Source organism: Rhagoletis zephyria, unplaced genomic scaffold (genome assembly GCF_001687245.7).
Source record: "Rhagoletis zephyria isolate East Lansing unplaced genomic scaffold, Rhagoletis_zephyria_1.1 Rzeph_scaffold_01480, whole genome shotgun sequence".
Lineage (NCBI taxonomy): Eukaryota > Metazoa > Arthropoda > Insecta > Diptera > Tephritidae > Rhagoletis > Rhagoletis zephyria.
Window position 1 is genome coordinate 55,032 of NW_016158564.1, and position 19,472 is coordinate 74,503.

Below are 19,472 nucleotides of genomic sequence, written 5' to 3' on the forward strand. Positions count from 1 at the left end.
AAGTACATGTATATGCGTACTTAGGTTTTAAATATCTTAACTTTAAAGGGAATTTTATTACGACCCTTATTTTCGTTAATATTTTAAAATTACATTTNCGTACCACACATATGATGATGGTTAAAACTTGAAAAAATAAAGGCTATTTTCCGTCTTTCATTTATTCATATTAAAACAAATTAAATTATACCGTTCTCTTTATTTAATTATTCTTAAATTCTACTAAAAATTACATATTAACCCGTATGGAATTTTATTTGTATTTTTTTCCTTCAGTTCTGAAGTACATGTATATGCGTACTTAGGTTTTAAATATCTTAACTTTAAAGGGAATTTTATTACGACCCTTATTTTCGTTAATATTTTAAAATTACATTTCTGCTCCAATAATCTGTTGGATATGTGTAGTATATATTTTACCAAAAATTTACTTAAAAAATCACAATTATTTGAAATTATGTATCGCTAAAATTTTCCAATGAAAATAGGAAGGTATAACCATGATACAAAAAAGAAGGTAGTTTCAATAAACAACTTTTGACGGATAATAAAATTTTTTGAAGTTTCATAAATTGTGAGTATTATCAACGGCCTTGCCACTTTGATAATATTAAAACAATAAATCGGAGTATTTTCTTTCCCATATTTATACCAATGTAATAACATTTCAAATCAAAAACCATTATTAGTGCTTGGTACTTTTTTTTACTTACGTGGTTTTTTTATTAAAAATATTTAAAATGTAAACTGTTAAAGGAGACTTCATTGTAACTGTTCTTTTCATTTTGTAATAAAAACCACACGCGCATTATTCCGTTATTTTTTTGTTTTCTTATATTGAATACAATCTTGCGATTTAAAAGTCGAATTCTAAATAATGTTCTTCCCAAATAAAACCTTTTTATATTTTGGTTCAAATTTACTTTTACATTTCTCATCAGATTTTGCAAAAAATTAGGCTTTGTGATTAGCGCATCATCATTAAATTTCACAAATTCTTAATTTATGCAAAATACCTGAAGTCGGCTTGAAGAGATCGCCCTCCGATAAACAACTAACAGATCCTCGTTTAAAGTACAAAACCGTGTATCGACAAAATGCACAACTGTCACATACGCAGTTGCATTAATTGTTTGTAGAGAGTAAAAACACTCATATTTCAAAAGGTTCTCTTTTTTTACAAAGAAATCGCATTTCAGGACGAATGGATAAGGCTTGAGCCAAGAGCTTGTGTGAGCAAATCCCATTTTTGGCAAAAAATGTCAATTACGCGGTTTTGCAGAACGACGATACGCGGTTTTGTACTTTAAGCGACGATATGTAAGCATACACTTTCGTCATGCTTTCTGAACGTAGTCGTCAACCCCATTTTCAAAATCATGTAGCCGGCATAATTTTCTAGTTTATCATATTCCACATCGTTGAATGTACTGATAAAATCTTCTGGTTAAAAAAAAATATTTCTTCTAGTGATCAGGTAGCATGAATTTGATGAAATGTCATAATTTTATTAAAAGTCAAATAGTTAACAACAACAACGAATGTCATTAAATGAAACTACCTTCTTTTTTGTATCATGGGTAGAATAGCTGAGAGGAATTTTTCAAATTCTTGACATTTGCAAGCAATTTAATTTTAAAATTTTTCACACAAAGTCACACACACATTCTCATTTTCAATCTCAAACAACAATAACTTTGAACAATTTCTTTTTTTTACTATCAATTTTATATGATTTAAAAATGTTGACAAACTTAAAAAAAAAATCATGGCCGACGAGTTGAGAGAACGGTTTTACCTTACTATGTTTTTATCATTTTATCATAGTTTATACCATGATAAAAACATAGCAAGGTATAACCGTTCTCTCAATTTTTCGGCCATGATTTTTTTTTGAAGTTTGCCAACATTTTAAAATCATATAAAAGTGAAAATAAAAAATTGAAATTGTTCGAAATTGTTGTTGCTTGAGATTGAAAATGAAAATGTGTGTGTGAGTTTGTGAGTAAATTTAAAAATTAAATTGTTTGGAAACGTCGAGAATCTTAAAAGTGACTCTCAGCGGTTCTACCTTACTATATTTTTATCATGGTTTATACGTAAGCTATTTGCAAATAAAAATAATTTGAAACTACCAAATTCAATGTTTGTTCGATAGTGAAAAATTCTTTTTTAATATTGTCTGCTCCATTTTTTGTTCCGTTTTGCACAGAAATGAAATTGGAATGAATAGAGTAGGCATTACTGTAACGCTGGTATGCCAAAATTGCCAAAATTACAACAACCACCCCCTAAGTGACAACACCTTATTATTATTTCACCATGGTTTGGACATATGTACATATATAATTTCGAGCAATTTGAATATTTTAGTTCATTTATATGTGTGTATGTATATTTTGTGTTTTTAATTTATTTGAATTCCGACTTTTTGGCAATAAAAAAATAACAAACAACAAATACAATAAACACATTAGTTGCGTTCCAGATGCTTCACAATATTCACAAAATTCACGATTTGCAGGAACAGCTGTTTTCCCCATTAATAAACCTTATGGGAGGTGGTCACCTGGAACGACTTCCTGTAAAAACCTGCAAATCGTGAAGCATCTGGAACGCAACTATTATATGCAAGAAGTTTGCGGCACTTAGACACAGATACAAAAATAAATCGTGAAATATATGTACATATGTATGTATATCCTTTTTTAAGCGCCATTAAAGATAGCATTACAAATTATTTCATCATTATTGAGGAAATTGCGCTCATGGATCAGATACGAATATTTAAAAATTCTCTTGTATATTTTCTATTTTTTTCAATCAGCGTTGATGGTGACGAAATACTACACTTCCATGTAAATTGAGGGCTGTCGCGAAACTTTTGCACGAATAAATTTTGATAGTAGGGGTTTGCTATTTAATCAGTTGTTTTTGTAAAAAGGTTGGTATTTTATTTCAAAGTCGATCATATGACTTGAGGAAAATCCCTTTTTCTCTAAATAAAAGCTTTCTTGTGTATGCAACACTAATATTTTGTAAATGATGCAGTTAGGAATATGCGCTCTCTAGGAAGACAATATTTGGTATTGTAACGATTGTACCATGGTAAGTATTATATAAGGGAAAAATGTATCTTACTTATCTCACCTTATACCCATACTCTTCACAAACTTCGATGAAACTGTTACTGGAATGTGATTTATAAGCTTGAGATTTACCGCTACTCTTGTTTCCATTCCGGTTGCGATTGTTCGATGTGTACTCAGTGAGACGAGTAAAACGATCACCTCCGGTTTTGCCAACATTCCCATGTGTTTCCTTCAGCGGTACTTTTTGCAGCGCATTGGAGTCAAATAGTAGTTTGCGGCCAGTCTTGTCACATTCGCGATAGAGCAGAACTCGTACTTGTCGGCCATCAAAGGGAAATTGACTGAAATAAATAGAGAGAAAGACTATATGAATATGTATACAAAATTTTAATACATACATAAATATTAAGGAAGTATGAAATTGGTATATTAAATACTCATTTTGGATTTTGGGAGCAATGAGATTGCGTACATACAGTGACTAAAACAAGTGACCGCGTGTTGATTTTTACAAGCTTGTATTTAACTTGCTCTGTATCCATGTATCCAAATATTGTCCGACCAAAACCATGTAAATCAAAATTAAGGAAAATTCAAAAATTTTCATCAATATTTCAAACTTTTTCATCTGAATTTTTAGAACATTTTTGGGTATGCAGCTTTATTTATAGCCCATACGATTTTAATCTAATGAAGTGCAAGTTTCAATCGCTTAAAAATCGCGTTGATAACAATATTTTTGTGTGACATTGATTGTTTAGATATCTTTGTCGAAGATACTACGGTTTTCCTCCACTCCGAAGGACTTGGGTTCGAGCCTTGGTCTAAGCAACAACGCAAAAAAATATAGAAATAGATAGAGGGGGGACCCCTCGGCAGGCATTTCTGCCATGAAAAAAGCTTAACATAAAATTTATTTGTCGTTCGGAGGCAGCATAAAACTTTAGGTCCCTCCATTTGTGTAACAAAATCCAGATGCACGCCACAAATTGGAGGAGGAAATCGGCCAAACACTTAGCAAAAGTGTAAGGGCCAAAATATTATTATTTTATTATTCAAGGACCAAAAATAACTGTTTTCTCGAATTTACAAATTGAAAACGTTGACCGGATTCTGAAACTGAATGAAAACTGAATGAATAGTGAACCAAACTAATTACCTCGTGTTGTTGTTTTTTTTAATATTCGTTATATTTTTCGAGTTAAATTTTTTGTTATTTTTCTATTCCTTTTTACCGTCCAAGCTTTACCTAAAAACATATGTATGAATCACAGTTTCAAACTTTATACAAAATTTTGGAAAATTCAAGAAAGTTTAATCAAAATTTTAACTTCTTAATGTAAACCATTTTTGGGTATAAAGTTTCAAACGGTAAAAAAAAATATTATTTTTTAGACTACTTTTTCGGTTTTATTAATATAACAAGTGCAATTTACAAAAACTGACGTCGTTATTTTGAAATTTTGTTGCTAATGTTCTCCCGCATTTCATTTCATAAGAAATTCATGCTTATATGGAAAAAAGTGAAAAAATCCGTCACCAAAAAAAAAAAACAGAAATCTCAAAAAACAACGCCATTTTTTAGCCGTTTGAAACTTGCACTTGATTAGACTAAAATTGGATGAGCTCAAAAATTTTCTAAAGATTCAGAATAAAAAGGTGAAATTTTGATGAAAACTTGTTGAATTTTCCTAAATTTTGTATAAAGTTTGAAACAATAAAAAATGAAAACAATGAAAGCATTAAAAAATTAAAAAAAAAAATCAATTATAAATGAATGAGGTACAAAACTGCATACTCAAAATCTCTCTAAGAAATCTAATTAAAAAGCTCGAAATTTTTACGAAAGTTTGTTGATTTTTTTATATTGCAAAAAGTAAGGAAAGTTGAACTGTGGTATATAGTCAAAATATAAAAAGATAGCCAGCCCCTAAGCTACTATTCCGGTTAGAAAAATTGTTTGAGACAAATAGCAAATTGAATAAGCTTTACTAATGTAAAAAGAGATTTCAATATTGCTCAACCATGTAGATCCAAACATAATTGCAATTAAGTGAGTGCACTTTTTTCAGATCTCAAAATTTTTTCTATATCTCAAAAATGTTCATACTTTCTTATATTCAGCGGAAAATTTGAGGTAAGAATTCATATAAAACTGTCGCAAGTTATTAATTTTTTAGTTCTGTGAACTTGTGTAATTTAGCTTTTATTAATTTAATGAAGTTTTGCTGAAACTACACAAGAATCACATAATTTTTACGAATATGAAGCACGATACTCGTATAAGTAGCTCAAACCTTCCGTTTTTTGAGTTGTGACGGTATTTTCGTTTGCTGTAAGAACGCAATAAATTAAAAACTTAAAGCAAGGACAAAATGTGTAAAGCTTTTAGTTAGACTTTGTCTAATAAAACGCATTTACCAGATATCGCATGAATTTTTTGTACAATGTTAAAGAAGAGCCCACGATAATTTCGTATACTTAGCCCAAACAAAAACAATTTATTATTACGTTGTTTCCGCAAATCGCTAGCGTGCTGCTTACGCCAGAAATCGAACTAATTTTAGAGTAGCACGTGAGCATGACTCATAATAATTGATTGGTATGTGTGTAAGGTAAAACTACTTAACCCTTTCACTACAATCGTCCCATATATTGGACAAAAATTTTTTTGTACTTAATGGTATGTTTTCTTAAATAAGAGCTATTGTTTTTGAAATAACAGCTGTTTTGAAAAGTATATTCTTATTTACTGCATTTCTTTTATTGTTATTTCGGGATGCAGTTGACCGTGTTCTTTCACGAAAATGAAGTGTCACAAAAATCGCTATTTATTAATGTAGTATTTATTAATTAAATAGCCTATGGTTACAAAAGATATGGAAAAAATTAACCGACGAACACTTGCGTGCCGATTGCGATTTTCTTTCAAAGTGTTTACGCCTGGTAAACCCAAATAAAGGTTAAAATTAAAAAAAGATCAATAAAATTAATGTAAAGTCTGTGGAAAATTAACAATAAAATATTTTTTTCGCAAAATCTATAAAGGACCTTTTTATTAAAAAAAAAACAGTTATTCGCCGCCACCCTATATATGAACAAATTAACTATTTTTCGGTGGAATTGAGATCCGAAAAAAAGTTAAATGTTATTCTCAGTTTTGAAATATATTTAGCGACAGGAAAAAAGAAAAATTATTTATATCACTTCCCTGTTTACAAATCTAAAGTAGCACTGTCCAATATAATGGACGCTGAATAACGGTAAAACTAAGTTTTATTCAATTTTTGTTTAGTGGGATTCACAAAACGTCGCAAAGTTGTTGCAAATGTCGCTTTTTTTGGCAAAATTTGCCACCTTGCGACACAGGTGATTACTTTTGTATGGAAACTTTCTTGCGACATTGCCATAGTATTTGTGCTGGCAATCATTGCAAAGTCAAAGCCGCGAAACACATGTTTTTTATTGTCTTCGAATACTTTGGGAAAAAGTATATCAGTAAAGGCTGCTTCGAAACATATTTGTAATAACTTTTATTTTTCTCTAACGCGCGGCATTTTTTTTTTTATTTACATTTTTAATCCGGAGTTGCGACACAACTTGGTCGCAACATTAGCTGCTTTTTTTTTGTAAGCGAGCGACAAAAGAACGCTCAACTCGGGTAAAATTTGATTTTAGCTACTTAAGCAACCCTTTTGGTAGCTGGCAAGAAAATGTGATCAGTTTAAAGGGATTTAGTTACAAAAACCAATTTAAATGAGTAATTATGCGAGGTATTTGCGTAATATATATACTTATTTAAAATATAAGTCACGTATATAAGGAAACCAACAAAAATTTCCCTCTCCACTTTCCCATTAACAATTCACAATAGAGCAGTTTTTTCACTTAACAACACTACCCTTCTGGTCGCGTATTTTTTAACCGACCTGGCTGAACTCGGATAAATAGCCGATCTTGTGTTGTTGCTTTGCGTGTATTTCGTCATTTAAGCGAGTGTTGTTTTGTAGCTCGGTTGCAAAAGAATGTACCTATTGTCATTTCGCCAAAAATATCACTTTGTGACGTTTTATAAATCGCACTATTATATTTTTGAAATCAATGACCTAAAATTAGCCGGTAAACAAATTTTCAGATTTTTAGCTTCAGCGGCTGATGTTTTGTATTGAGACGGTTAAAAAAATATAAGGAAATGGTGATGATAACAGCGATAACGCGAAGAGGCTGTCAACAAAATTAACCGATTCCTTGGCGAACTTCCGATAACGCTTTAAATTTTTTTAAGAATATTGATCTAAAAAAAGAGATATGAGACAATTTTTCATCAATCGAACAACTCATTTAAAGATTTATAGATATCGAGATATTATATCATGCTTACGTATGCCCAATGTTACTTTAGCGGACTTATGTAGTTGTAATGGGGTATCGACAGTGGTTAGAAATGATTGTATTCGGTAATTAATTAACAAAAATTAGTTAAAAATTATTTAGTTGTCTTTTCAATTCCGCTGCATTTACCTCTGATTGCTTATTTATATGTAGATTTACAAATTATACGCGAAACTAACGGTACAATTTGTGGTTTGTTTGAGTATGTACCTATTTCAATTGAGCGGGGTTTTTGAAAACGAGCCCCCATTGTTATTATTTTAACCAAAGTTTTACATTTAAGCCGTTACATTCAACATAATGGCCCATAGTCTTAGTCGTAAGCTAAAACTCCTTCTTGTTAAAAAAGTTTTATGTTTAGAATAGATTTTTAAGTTGTGTCAATCATAGACATCTCAGAAACAGCTTTGTGTTAAGATGAGAGAGAATAGAGATATAAAAAATTTACTCGGCAATATAAAGAAATATGAGTACTTTAATTAGTTCACCCTGTGCCCGCTGCAGGATTGCGGATTTAGCAAGCCGGGATGTCGTGGATTCGAGTCCCACTGCCAGGAAATATTTGTTTTTGTTCTTTTAAATATTATTTAAATGTTTTTTTTTTTGTTTAAATTACAGTTCTTGTGGTTATTTTAATTAAAATTAAACTCCAAAAAATTTGATCAAGTTGAAATAATTATGTGAAATACTATTGCGTTTACTATTTCAACAACAAAACAAAACTTAGAACCGTTTTAAATACGCGTTCCCTCATTCTGTTTTTGCCATAAAATGCATTTTTAGTTCACTATGAAAGAGTTAAAATGGTGATTACAATAAAACACGATTTTTTAATCGTTAAAACCTTTTTTAACTTCTCTATGACTGCTGGCTTTTATATTTAGGAACTTACTTGTTGCGCGAGATAATGGAGAGCATTCGCAAATGGTATTCTGCACCAACGATGCACAGCTAAATTCAATTATTTCAGCTGTTACGAGCTTTAATTGATTAATTCTGGAATTTGTTACAAATTTGTACAATTTTAATAGTCCTAGGTGTCAAACAGTCAATTGAAATAATGACGCGGGGATCATGATGAGAGAAGTGGCGACAACTAAATAGTATGTATCTGATTAAAACATATAATTGTCCTTCTCCTTCATTCACGGATAGTTATTCCAAAACATCTACAATGCACATAGTTACATACATATGTACTGTAAACCGTACCGAAAAAAGGTTCGTCATACAGCCCTGAGCCTTAAGTAATTTTGCAAGGCAGCTTCGAAAAAAACAACAATTTTTTTTGGTAGGGCAATTCGAAATTTTTATACCCGAGCGCACTTGTGCACAATAACTTTGTTCACATAACGGATAAGGAATCAATATAGATATAGAAATACATACATATCGTCGCTACTATCGAATGTGAAAATGGGTACTCTTCAGGAGAGCGAAGAAATTGTTGTAAAAATGGAAAAAGGAAAAAGTGTGGGATTCGACACTTAGTTAAAGCCAATATCCTCTGCTTCTAAGAAGACTGAAAATTTGACGATTAGGCAATTTGCGTATCACTCTAAATGCATGCGCGAGTTATATTTAGTAATTGAAAAAGCATTTTCGCACATTTGATAGTTTGACATGGTAGCGACGATATATAGGGTGTCCTAATATTTTAACAAATAAATGAGATTGTTGCAGTTTTGGGAAATGGACGTGTAACCGCCTCAACGTCCATACCACCCTAATGTTAGTAAATTAAAACTCACCAAAAACCATTAAACTTTTGCTAAGAACGTATTTCGATTAACCCAGTAGGACTATTAAAAAAGAAAAAAAAATGTATAGCCAAATGGATGTTGCTAGTTTATTATTTTCTTACATCAATTTGAACAAAACAAGAAATAAAAGTTTCAAGAATTGCACAAAGTTCACAAAAATGAATCAAACTACAAAAAATTTACATCAAAATTTCAATGTATTTATTCAGAACTTTTAGAATATTTTCGAGTATGCAGTTTTGTAGCCCATTAAATTTTAGTAAAGTGCAAGTTTCAAGTCACTAAAAATTAACGTTGATTTTTTTAGGTTTTTTTTTTTTGTTATGTCGAGGGTGTTGCCCATTTTCTTCCACATAAAAACATAAAAATAGATTTTGTTCATAGGTTATATGAAAGAAAACGCTGAACACCCTTCACTAAAAACCAACCGTAATTTTTAGTGATTTTCCTACTACTAAAATTGACAACAAAACTGCATACTCGAAATTGTTCTGAAAACTTTTTGGGAGTTTGATTCATTTTTGTGAAATTTGTGCGATTTTTCAAATTTTAATTTCTCTTGTTTCTGTAACAGATCGAACTACATTTTAAATGCAAATTCTTAAAAATAAATAAATACGAGTGGCAAATATCGTTTTGAATTTCGTTGCAACAGATATTTCCGACACTTAGGTGTCACTGAAAAATGTAAAAGGGTGTAGGATGGATTTAATTTTATTTATTTATTTTTTTCGAAACAGCCTTGCAAAAATACTTTAGACTTAGGGGTGTACGGCGATTTTTGCTTGTACGGTGGTAAGGTCTAATGCACAGATGTACATATGTATGCCCATATATACATACTAGACTGTCCCAAGAATACATATGTATATGAAAAAAAATGTTTGCAAATTTTGATATGCATACCCTCTATATTTGTGCTTTTTAGTCTAAATAGTATATTAGACTGCATCACTCCCCATACAAAAAAAAAATCGGTACTATTTTTCCATTGGAATTATAAAATCTATTATATTTTAATTTTAATTTTTTTAATATTTCGGAAAAATATTAAGATTTAAGTGAGCTGGACCGATTTGAAAATACCTCCAAAAATGGAGTTTTTTATGACTAAAAATATTTTCTTAACGATTTTTTTGAAAAAATCCCCTCAAATGGCAAAACGGTTTAAGCTTAAAATATTTGCATAAAAATATTTAAAGAAAATTTGAACGGAATCGTAATGATGAGATTTTTGATGCTGTTTTTTAACTTTTTTCAAAGATTGGTATATGAAAAACTTGAATAACTAAACCTAAACTCTTCCGATTTAGACTTAAGAGGTGTCATTGGAAAGGTATTTTCTCACCCTTTTTATTTCATTGCTAATAAACTCATTCAAAGGATAGAAGAGAAATGTAGGATGAACGAACATCATTCAAAGTTGAACTAAGATGTGTTGGTATTTAAAAAAAAAAAAATTGGGACACGAATGACTTTTTTTTGCACATAAATAAAAACAGTGTGAAAATACCTTTCTACTGAGATCCCACAAGTCTAAATCAGAACATTTTTGGCCCAATTATTCAAGTTTTTCGTAAACCAATCTTTGAAAAAAGTAAAAAAACTGCATCAAAAATCTCATTCTTACGATTCCGTTGAAAAGATTTTTAAATATTTTTATGCAGATTTTTTAAGCTTAATCTAATTTGTCATCTGAGGGGACTTTTTTCAAAAAGTTCTTTAAGAAACTATTTTTATTCATAAAAAAATTCATTTTTGGAGGTATTTTCAAATCGGTCCAGCTCGCTTAAATCTTAATATTTTTCCGAAATATTTTGGTGGACGTCTTAAAATATAATAAATTTTGTAATCCCGCGGAAAAACTGCAACTTTTTTTGTTGATGCAGTCTATAGTATATATATGAAGTTTTATGGGCGTAGAATAACCATAACCCATGCCGTCGTCTAGTTGAAGTTTTAGTTTGAAATGCGAAAAATTCGATATGTTTTCCATATTTTAGCGCATTTCTGCATCTTTAAATTTTTAAAAGGACGGCAAGATTTCTCCCAAGGACATCGAAAAAATTAATTAAACTAAAATATCCTTTGCAATTTTTATCCTTCAATATTAGACTAAGATTCTTCAAAATACATTCAAAACTAAGAATCTTTAATAATAATATTTTCAAAGGACATTTTTGGCATGTTCCAAAAGGATAATTGAAAACAAAAGTTGTAATTAATATTGTTTTGAAATTTTCTTTTAATTGATAGGTACCCATATTTCTATATTTTGTGTAAACCTCTGGAAATATATTATAATTTATGGTCATTTGGAAAAAGTCCTGTCTACCTGGTAGAAAACTAAAAACGCAGATTTACTAAATATTATGCCCTAACACTAATAGAAGTAAAATGAGTAAGTTAACAAAACACGCGAATTGCATAGCATTTTATTTGGATATTTTTTAAGACAGAACCAATAGAACGAGGGGGTATGCGTTAAAAAAAATAAATAAAAATCTTTGGATTTTTGGGACAGTCTAATACATACATATGAATGTTAATTTAGTAAGAGAACTTTCTTTTCAATTCACACACTTTTTCGTTTTCTTTTTTTTACTTGTATTTTTTTTTTATAGCAACACCAAACGATTATAAAGTTTTTATTAACGTGATAAAACAGGGTGCACTATGGTTAGTAATATATAAGCACTAAAAACACTTTCACGCCCGCAAATAAAAAGCAAGCGGCACAAGTGCCCAACCTTCTCGTGTTGCCCGAAATTAAAGTATTAAGCTCAACGATAAGCACTAAAGTTGCGATATTAGAGATAAGGATTTTTGTTGTAAAATACGATTTTATTGTGATATATTCTTTTGCACTTAAGTAGAATTTTACTGTTTATCAAGTTCAAGGCGCCAATTCATCTTTTTTTTTTTATTTCAATAGCGTGCCATATACGAGTAGGCAGAACCTGTTCAAAATTTTTGCGAAAAATTCGATGCTTGTTTAGCTCAAAATGCCACTTGAACGCGCTCTGCAAGGTAGTAAATAGTTTGGCAAAGATTGTTGTCTCCCCGCCGGGCTCTTATTTAAATTAACGATATTTTCCTATTTGCGTTATGCCATTGGCGTGTTGCTTATCGTGCTTCATTTCTACGCGTTGTGCCAGCTTGGCTCTCTCCAATTGAATGAGATGGTGCTCGGCATCCATATAGAGTAGCGAACACAGACAAAAGCCAAAAAACGATCCAAAACGATCTGTTTTCAAAATTCGGACGTCAGCAAATGAAATAAATGGTTGGCGCGAATTTTATAGACGGCTCACATGATCTGTCCAGTCATTAAACTGCACACAAACGTGCTGACTGACACTGTAAATATTTACATACATATATATGTACATACATACGAGCAAGTGGCTTATTGGTAGACCAGTTGACTCCCGAGCACGCCACACGGTGCGAGACAGCTACACAAATATAAACACATGTACATATACAACATACAAATGGGAGACACTGTGATCCAACTTCCGCTGGTGTATAATATCAACATTGATCTTCGTCTAGGGAAAGTTTTTTGTTTATCACAAGGTACTTAAAAATAAATATGTCAATATGGTAGAAACGTATGTACATACATATATGCATAACTATACATATAAGCCTACAAAGTATAACGAGTCAATTTTTTCTCCAGTTCACTGTGCTCTGCTGCCAATTGCTGTCTACTAGATTAATTGTTTATATTCTTTGTGAATCGACGGACGAGTCGCACAATGGCCGGTAATCGAAGGCCAAGGTAAAAAAAAAAAAATATATTTTAATTTTTACACCCACCAAGTTCATAAAAATTAAAGACGACATTAACTGCTTTATAAATCGAACACTTTTTTGAAAATGNTACGAGCAAGTGGCTTATTGGTAGACCAGTTGACTCCCGAGCACGCCACATGGTGCGAGACAGCTACACAAATATAAACACATGTACATATACAACATACAAATAGGANGTACATAAATTTCATTAATTTAATGAAGGAAATTTTTGCACATGCAGCATGCAACATGGTGTTAGCAGTCGCGTCTAAACAGTTACTTTATAAAGCTCCCGAGCACGCTACATGGTGCGATGGTGGTGGTGTGGTTAACATATAGGCCCTTANTAAGCCTACAAAGTATAACGAGTCAATTTTTTCTCCAGTTCACTGTGCTCTGCTGCCAATTGCTGTCTACTAGATTAATTGTTTATATTCTTTGTGAATCGACGGACGAGTCGCACAATGGCCGGTAATCGAAGGCCAAGGTAAAAAAAAAAAAAAATATTTTAATTTTTACACCCACCCAGTTCATAAAAATTAAGGACGACATTAACTGCTTTATAAATCGAACATTTTTTTGAAAATGTTACTTTATAAAGCTCCCGAGCACGCTACATGGTGCGATGGTGGTGGTGTGGTTAACATATAATCTTTATNTCGATTTGTAAACAAAGCTTCTCAGCGGTGAAAAATATACTATTGTGAACAACCTAAACGAGCGAAATTCACAATAGCGCTATTCTTCATCGAATGAGCGCCATAATACCAAATGAAAATTCGTTCGCTCAGCACTTTCGACCACAGTCGAAAATCGAATGCAACTCATAATAGGGGCCATAATCTTTAGCGGCTACAGTAATTTTCTGGTAGGTATATGTGTCAAGAAACAGATATGTATGTCAAATATGTCCTACTATAGAACTCAATTAGGACACATACATACAATGGCAATCAAAAGTGAGTTCATGGGGTCTTTTGTTTAATATTTGCAATGTTTTCCATGCTAAATTGTTTTTTGTTATATTTGAAAAAAAAAAATATGGTTCATGCTTTAATAAAAACCACATAAGCCAAACTTTCAAACTTTATAAAGAACTTAAGAAAAATTTTCGTCTAAATTTTGAACTTTTTAATCTGAATTTTTAGAAAAATTTTGGGTATGCAGATAGATCGGCTATGCAACAAATGCAAGTTTTAAGCGGCTAAAAATCGCATTGATTTTTAATGATTTTCTCTTTTTTCGACGGATTTTGCGGTTTTATGCATATAACAATTGCAATTTATAAAATACAGCGTTAATTTTTTTAATTTTGTTTGCAAACGGACATTTTATTCTACATGAAAAGTACAGAAAGCCGTCAGCAATAAACAGTCATTAAAAATCAACGCGATTTTTTAGACGCTTAAAACTTGGTTTACTAGAATTAAAAAACTGAACTATCTGCGTAAAAAGTTCAAAATTTAGAGGAAATTTCGTTGAATATTTCTAAGTTCTGTATAAAGTTTGATAGTTTGGCTTATGTGGTTTTGATTGACTTTTATAAAAAAATTACAAAAAAATTTTAACTTGAAAAGCATTGCAAATATTAAATAAAAAACACCATGCACTCACTTTTGATTGCCAGTGTATGTCGCAGCTCAAAGCATCTATGGCGATCGTTATAAAATAAATAAAACAATTTTTTGGATTTCCATATACCTATCATAGGCTTTATTTCAACTTCAAATATTCAAATACATCCTGCAAAAGTCGGATCGAAGGGAAGGTTAGTATTAACGTCATCGTTTCCAGTTTCGATATTCGTGAATTCTTATATCAGAAGCTCATTCTTGTGAGAAAGGCTTATTGAGGACATTGTATAAGCACATGATATGTTCTTTTTAATTGTATTAAGAATATTTTACCACATCGAAATAATGAAAAATTATACGGTTTATGTTTAGATGATTTTTGTATGAATTACTCGCACAACAGAGGATCCTGGCAAGCAATCCTTTATATGAGTTTTCGATATTCTTACGAAGAAATACTAGTATATACCAGTATATTTAGTGACCTCAGAAAATCATTCATATGAAATCCTATGAAGGTGCAACCCACATTTTCAGATTTTTTCCCCATATTGTATGAGCTTTAGAAAACTGTAAGACTTTTTGAGAAATTTGCCTGCCTTATTACATCTGCCGTTTGGAGTTATTATAATAATCAGCGGCCCCAAAAACATGTGTTGCTAAAACTTTTAGAACCACATTTTGCCAGCTTTTTCAATTTTTCGACCACTGTGCGTCGGAGTGAACGCTTGCACACAAATATCTATGGCTGTACTCATGTATGTGCATACGTATGTATGTATGTATATGTAGAGTTCGCGAATGTAATTACGACACAGCATCATGTGCTTTTCGCTGCATGTTTTAATATGCATAAAGACATACACTAGTGGCAGAAATAAAATGGAGAAAATTTTAAACGTTTTATTCAGAAACTTCCACCTGCATACCTAAAATTTTTATAAAAACTCTGAATTTCATTTCAGTTTGAATATTTGGTGAAAAATTGTTGAATTTTATAGTACCCAAAAATTTTATAAAAATTGTGATTAAAAAGCTCAAAATTTATATACAAATTTGTGGAATTTTTCTAAATTCTGTTAAAGGTTTGAAAGTCTGATTCATATGGTTTTTGCTAGAGCATAAACCATATTTTTATAAAAAAAAAAAATTAGCTTGAAAAACATTGTAAATATTAAATAGAAAACGCCACTTATGACCGCCAGTGTAAGTACATACATATATGTGTGTGTTTTGCATTCATATGTACATTCAATACATTCCATTTGAGTAGGCCAGATCATTAAAATAATTTATACGCTTCATATCATCTCAGAAAAAAAATAACGGTTAGTTTTAGTTGGCGTTTGAAGTACAAGTTCAATTGCCACACTTATTGTAACCACTCTACCACTTCCGTGATTTCTTTTGAAAACAACTTACCGACAGTTAATCAGAATTTTCAAGCAAAATAGCATGTTCACAGAAAATCTCAAATAAATTTAATGAGTAGTCCCCAAGTTATCCGACATTAAGATAAGTTATTCGACAATAAGATAATGGCTCTCTTATGGCATGCCCTAGTTTGAGCCCAGCGCTCGCTGAGCTTCAACGGGTACCATGACATAACTCCATTTTTAAAATTAGGAATTATGTCACTCCTTATACAGTGACATAAATCCAACTTTTTTACTTGGCGTTATGCCAGTTCTTATAAGGTGCCATAACCCCAAATTGGGATAATGTCACTTTTGAGCCTAAAGCATATTTTCCAGCTGTCAAAAAAAAAACAAAAAAAGCATATAGAAACACGCTCAAGAAATGAAAAGGAAATTTTCTACAAAATTTTTTTTCACCCAAAAATAATTCCGCCACTCTTTTCCGGCAAAACGGAAACGATAATTCTAGTTCGTAAGGGTTAAAATTCCTAAGCGCGGCCGCCTACACAGAAAGGAGAATTATACTCAGTAAGGGTACATAATAAAATATTGCTTGTATCCACATCGTGGATCCTCAGCAAACGTGGCGTCTAATAAGTAATGATTCTCAGTTAAACATATGAATGTTGTAATATTAGATGGCCTATAGGCGTTGACAAGAAAATAATGTAGGCAACGCTAGCTTCTATGACAGTGTTTGTCGCTCCCATAACCCCAAGTAAAAAAATTGGATTTATGCCACTTGGAGCAATGAGGTCCAACCGTACAGGAGTGAACCATACCCTCTGACGTTTCAAGAATACCTTTCTTTGTCAGATGGCTCGGTACCCAAATGAGCCTGATTAGCAAGTACAACGACGCTGTTGCTAGAGAGATCAGCGTTCAGGGCTTTGATAGTCGCCCGGCTATAAAAGTGTATGCTGGACTCTCTAACTGACGTCACACTCTTCAGCGGAGAGTCTACCGCTCCTCCTGAAAAACACTGCAGAATTCCGGAAGGCTGAAAATAGTTTTGATGGATAGCTCTCGGCAAAAGACACCTCCACCAACCCTGCCTCCAAGTTTTGATCCGTCCGTGAAGAACTTCATTGCCCCCTTCTTCCGGTAACACCGCTCCACCCAGTCCTATTTTTTTTTAATATATTGAGTATGCAATTTTTTAGTCCATTCAATTTTAAATTATTAAGTATTTATTCTTCCATACAAAGTATGTTCGACGATTTTTTATATGGTAGAAAATCGAGCAACACTTTTAACAAACAAAAAATGGCCGAAAATTCAATGCTAAGTCGCACTACTTCAAACTTGCACTTTATTATATTAAAATTGAATGGGCAACAAAGCTGCATACAAAATCTTTCTAATTAAAAAGCCCGAAATTTTTACGAAGGTTTTGTGAAGTTTTTTAAATGTCGCACAAAGTTTGGAATTTGGATTTACAGTTGATTCCCACCAAGCCTTAACTGCAGTTATGCCGTTTGCCGGAGATCTTAACTCGAAGGGGCTGATTCCAACTATTAAGTAGAAGCAAACGAAAGGAAAAAAGCGAAACTTAAGAAAAAACCTTTCCGATCACCCCCATGTTGGAATTATTTAAACTTTTCTAAGCTCTTAACTGCAGTTAAGCCTTTGATGGAAATTATGTAGTGGACTTATAATTATGACTCGGTTTGTACATTTCGCAAATATTAGTATCTTTCAATATCGATAACAGTGCATATCCTGTAATGATCGTTTAGAAATGTAAGGATTTTGTTTAAATTTGATTGCAATCGAAGTCATGAAAGTATACCGCAAATCCTCTCAGATTTCAGTGCAAAAGTCAAAACCTGTTTTTGATACCGTTTTTTAATGATTACGAATTCGTAGATAAAAAGTTTCCACCAGCTCCAGACTTTGAGAAAAACGTGGTCAAAATGTCTAACACCGCCTTTTTGGTAATATTTCGAAGAAACAAAAGGTGATAGAACACTCCACTTAGGGCTAAATTAAAGTCTGAATTTCCACTACGATTCCTGAGAAAACCATTTCCTGCACCATATCCCGTAGGTTACTTACAGCAAAATGTGACATTTCGTATTTCCGTTTACAAAAATTACTACTAGTCACTATAGTAGGTAACTGTGCAGGAATGAGATTTGCAGGAATAATTGTTGAAATTTAAAGCTTAAATTGAATTCCAAGTAGAAAAATCTATCACTTTTTGTTTAAATGTGGTAGGTGCTCAAAAACTTAAAAGCCTAAATCAGTTTGTTGTTCAATAAATGACTATAAGTAGCCTTCAGGTAAAGGTGTAGGGATGGGGGATGGAAAGTTTAAGCTTTCATTTTTACCTAAGTGAAAGGTTCTATCACCTATTGCTTCTTCGCTAGAGCTTCTCAAACATTACTAAAAACGCGATTTTTTTTAGACTTTGACCAAGTTTTTCTCAAAATCTGTAGCTGATGAAAACTTTTTATCAACGAATTTGTAATCAACGCAAAAAAGTCTATAAAAAATAGGCTAAAGATAAGTTGTTTTAAGTTTGAGCTGTCTCACAGGTTGTAGCATTAGTGAACTTAAAAAGAAATATACAACAAATATTTCAAACAGGAAACAGATTTTAATAGAAACGCCGAATTTTTCACATATTTGGCTTTTTAATTTGCCGTCATACCTTTCAGTTCATTTGATCCGGCTGTATTTATTTTTTAAGGTAGCACATACCCTATTAATAACAGTTAAATAATTAACTTGCTTATTAAAATGTCAATAATTTTTTTTCTATCGAACAAAATAGTGTGAAACGTCTGTCAAAACATACACTGGGAAATGAGTTTAGTTACGCCAACTAAATATGTTTTCCTCAACACATGATTTGGTTATAGTTATATTATTTGGTAATCGTTACAAAACGATGTGTTAGGAGAAATCTATTTAGGTGACTTTTTTCTGAGCGTATGTAAGTATGATAAAATTGAACAGCTCAAAATGTGTATTAAGTAACCGGTGCTAAATTTTACATTTCGGACAACGTCTTACGCATTTTTTAGTAAACGTTTAAGAAGTTACATAGCATAGAATTTCTTAAAATTTAAGATCAAATAAAAATGAAATTCCTTCAAATTCGTAAACTCTTAAACCGTGTAAAACTTGTAAGTTTACGAGAACGCCCCCTTTTCGAATCAGGATTTTGAGATATTCTAACCTATAAGTGCAAAAAATTCCGTTTTTGCCCATTTTTGAAGTTGTGTATGCAAGCCAGCGTAATTTTTCTCAAAAAAATGGCGTTGAGTTTGCTCAAATATCTTTTTGCTTCGCTGAGATATTACAATTTTAAGTTTACGGATTTTCCAATTTTCCTATAACTTGAAAATCATGTAAGTAACATTGCGGCGATGTGTACTATCCGCAGCACTTTTAACTTAAAATTGTAATATCTCAGCT

At 31.8% G+C, this 19,472-nt stretch overlaps 1 protein-coding gene across 7 annotated transcripts in view; it reads right to left on the minus strand.

Annotated features, from left to right (window-relative positions):
* Positions 1 to 19,472, minus strand: part of LOC108364157 (uncharacterized) — a 65,859-nt gene that overhangs the window by 8,614 nt on the left and 37,773 nt on the right. For 5 of the 7 annotated variants that reach the window (XM_017617745.1, XM_017617743.1, XM_017617742.1 and 2 more), the window contains one exon: positions 3,151 to 3,433. In XM_017617745.1, coding sequence (XP_017473234.1) covers positions 3,151 to 3,433 — 283 coding nt within the window. Of the gene's footprint in view, positions 1 to 3,141; positions 3,434 to 8,376; positions 8,545 to 19,472 lie in introns of those variants that run through there. The other 2 variants (XM_017617746.1, XM_017617747.1) reach the window with 2 other exon arrangements.